Raw genomic sequence first — 3,333 nt, 5'->3', positions numbered from 1 at the left:
ACCGACAGGCGGGCCAGGGGCGGACAAGCGCGCGCGTCCCGCCCGTCCGTGCGCTGTCCGTTTCGCCCCAAAAGCGGCGCAAACTTGGGCCGCGGATGGGTCGAAAGCGGACACAAAACAGACAAATATCCGTTTGCTCCCGCGCGCTGGGCCTCCTAATTTGTTTACCCCAAATGGACGGGGCCGAACAGAATAGGGTCGCGCGGTGGAGTTGGGGTTAGCCATTGCGCTCGTTGCTCGGCATTTTCCCAAGCGACGTGTTCCAGGATGCAAGGATGATCTTGACCAATTAGATTTCTTTTTTTGAGATTATCGATGGGCAGCCGTCGGGTTCGTGAATCAGCGCCTTCTGCGCCGGTCAGGGCATCTGGCGCCCACCACCAAGCAAGTATGGGCCGACCCATCAGGCAAGTGATCGCTCGCCTAGGTCTGCGGTTGACTTTTAGGGAAAAGTAGAAAAAATATCTAAAAATGGAAAAAATCAAAAAAAAGTTTATGAACTCGATAAAATTTTGTGATTATGGTTTTTTTCATGAATTTGAAAAAGGTTTGAGGATTTGAAAAACAAAAAAATTGAAAAAAAACTTCAGCGATTTAAAAAAAGCTTGAAAAGTTTCTAGGGATTTTTTATTTTTTTTTGCGGATATGGAAAACGTTCACTGATTTTTTACAGAGGCGATGAATTTGAAAAAAGTTCACAGGCTTTTTGAAAAAAGGTTCATGAATTTGAAAAAGCTCAAGAATGTTTAGAAAATCAATTTTGAAAGAAGTTCACGCATATAAAAAATAAAAAATAAAAAAATGGCAGAAGATAGCGGACTACAGTTCCTAAATGACCTTTTTTACGGGGTGGAGATTCGTGAATAATGTGGGCCTGTGATGGAACACATGATCGTTATGCCTCTGTATGGTAGGCACGGCCCGTTATGACGACACTCCGACGAGCCTCAAAACAAGTCCAAGTGCATATACCGAAGCCCACTTCCTTAAAGCTAAAATTAGGAGTAAACGTGAAATGAGCCCATTCGTGTACGTGCCAGTTGATCTTCCTTGAAGCTAAAATTAGGCTTGCGCGCCAGTTGCAGAAATGCCGCGTACGATGGTTCCGATCGGGCCGGGCGCCGTGGCCGAGGCCGCAACGCGCGGCGGCACCGGCCAAGCCGACGTGCGGCCGCCCTCATTCCTCTCCCGTCCAGCTCCTCCCATTCCAAATCCCCTTTCCCCCGCGTCTCCTCTTCATCTCTCCCTCCTCCCATCCCCTTCAAAGAGAGAAGAAGGCATGGAGGGATCCACCCTAGCCGCAGACCGACAAACCGCAAGAAACCAGCAACCAGACTGAAGACCGACATGGCCCGGATCGGCGTTGCAGTGCTCGCCCTCCTGGTGGCCGCCGCGGCGGTCGCCTGCCTGCCGGCCCCGGCCTCCGCCGGCGAGCAGGACTCCATACTGCTGTCGCGCGCGGCGACCTGCGACGGGGCCGTCGGGGAGTGCGGCGTGGACGAGGACGAGGAGATGGGGACGGGCGCCTACGGCACAGGCGAGGCCCTGCGCCGGTCGCTGGCGCGGAAGCCGACGGCCAGGTACATCAGCTACGCGGCGCTGCGCGCCGACCAGGTCCCCTGCAACAAGCGCGACAAGTCCTACTACACCAACTGCGGCTCGATGCAGCAGGCCAACCCCTACACGCGCGGCTGCTCCGCCATCACGCGCTGCGCGCGCAACATGAACTGATTCGTCGTCCGTATGCCCGCCTCTGCTGCCTCGTCGATCTCGCGCACGTACGGCAATCATCGATACGTGCGTACGAACGGAGAGGAGACGTGACCGTGTGAGCGCCTAATTAAGCACTGTATGCGTTTGTGCTGCTTCAACATTGATCCAACAAAATCAACGACTGTTATTGTTTTCGTGAGTAGCTTCTATCTATGTATCCACCGTGTTCCTGCTATTGCCATGCCAATTTATTCCTTCTGAAAAATGTTTGTATATTTGAAGAAGAACAGAGTTTTTTTTTTCCGCCTCTATTTTGATATGCTTGTAATTTTCATAAACGAGTTAGAATTTGTGGATATGTTCTATTTACTCGATTTAATTATTGAAATTCAGTATATGGCGACATAACAACACCGTTTATGGTCATTCCCATCATGGTTACCGTTTTCTTATACAATTTTTTGGCAATTTCTATTTGACGGTTCAGGGTCCGTTATAGGCCATTTTGCAAACAGGCATAGGAAGCACACAACCACTTCCGCGAGCAATGCCGGCCCGTTTTCACTTCTCTGTTTCCTAAACTGAGAAAAAACGTGCACAAACTGTGATTCAAACCCACGACGTGCGAGTTTCATTTAAGATGCGATAAGCACCCAGCCACCTCACCTTAATCTGATTACATAGATATATTTCCTCTTTTCTTCTCTGTTATCTTTTTTTTCGTTCCTTTCTTTTTTTTTCATTTTTTGGTCCCTTTTTTTCCCTTTTCTACTTGGCGAACTTTTTCTTCAATCACATAATTTTTTTTCAAAATGCAAGAAAATTTTCAATTCGATGAACTTTTTTTTAATATGGATGATCTTTTTTTCGAATTTGATGAACTTTTTCATTTTTTCAAAGAATATATTTCAAATTCAATGATTTTTTCAATTCCAATAATCTTTTCAAAATTTGTTGAACTTTTTAAAAATTTGATGAACTTTTTTCAAATTTGTGAACCACTTTCGAAATCAATGAACTATTTTTGAAATTTGATGAACTTTTTTCAAAATTGATATTTTTTAAATTCGATGGACTTTTTCCATAATCGATGAACTTTTTTCAAAATGATTTTTTTTCAAAATTGATGAACTTTTTTCCTATTTTCACGTTCTTTTATAATTCTTTAACCTTTTCCCAAATTTGTGGTTTCTTTATATTCTTTTGAGTTTCTTCTCAAATAATCAAAACCGGGGATTTTTTTTGCCACTCTAGCTTTTGCCCACTTTGCTTATGCCACTCTAGAATTTGACATATCACTTTTGCCACTCTTAGCTTTGACAATGATCACAATTGCCATTATGTGGCAAAAGCAATTTTTTTAGAGATGCAGTTGTGATACATTGTCAAAATCTAAGAGTGGCAAAAGTGAAATGAAAAACTATTGCTTTTGCCATACAATGGCATTTGTGATGTATTATCAAAAGTTTTTTTTTCCAACGGGGCTCACACCCCTTTCCATTAACTTTGCAATCAACGGAAATACAGAAGTTCAGTTCAGTTGGTCTCCAGGAACCACATCCAAAATAAAACAACCACCAGAACCAAAATAGGACTGAAAGGGGGAAAGCGAGCTGGAGC

General features: G+C 44.6%; 1 protein-coding gene across 1 annotated transcript; it reads left to right on the top strand.

Moving 5' to 3' along the window:
• Window positions 1–1,248: 1,248 nt before the first annotated feature.
• Window positions 1,249–2,024, top strand: LOC123065125 (rapid alkalinization factor-like). The gene has a single exon (XM_044488483.1). The coding sequence runs from the start codon at window positions 1,348–1,350 to the stop codon at window positions 1,729–1,731; it is 384 nt and encodes a 127-aa protein (XP_044344418.1). The 5' UTR covers window positions 1,249–1,347; the 3' UTR covers window positions 1,732–2,024.
• Window positions 2,025–3,333: the final 1,309 nt, after the last annotated feature.

This window comes from Triticum aestivum, chromosome 3B (genome assembly GCF_018294505.1).
Source record: "Triticum aestivum cultivar Chinese Spring chromosome 3B, IWGSC CS RefSeq v2.1, whole genome shotgun sequence".
Classification (NCBI taxonomy): Eukaryota; Viridiplantae; Streptophyta; class Magnoliopsida; order Poales; family Poaceae; genus Triticum; species Triticum aestivum.
Note: the sequence above shows the minus strand (reverse complement) of the source record. Positions and strands in the feature narration are given on the sequence as shown.

What these genes read in the sequence shown, in the direction of transcription:
- LOC123065125 (XM_044488483.1), top strand. Translation starts at nt 1,348, where the DNA reads ATGGCCCGGATCGGCGTTGCAGTGCTCGCCCTCCTGGTGGCCGCCGCG.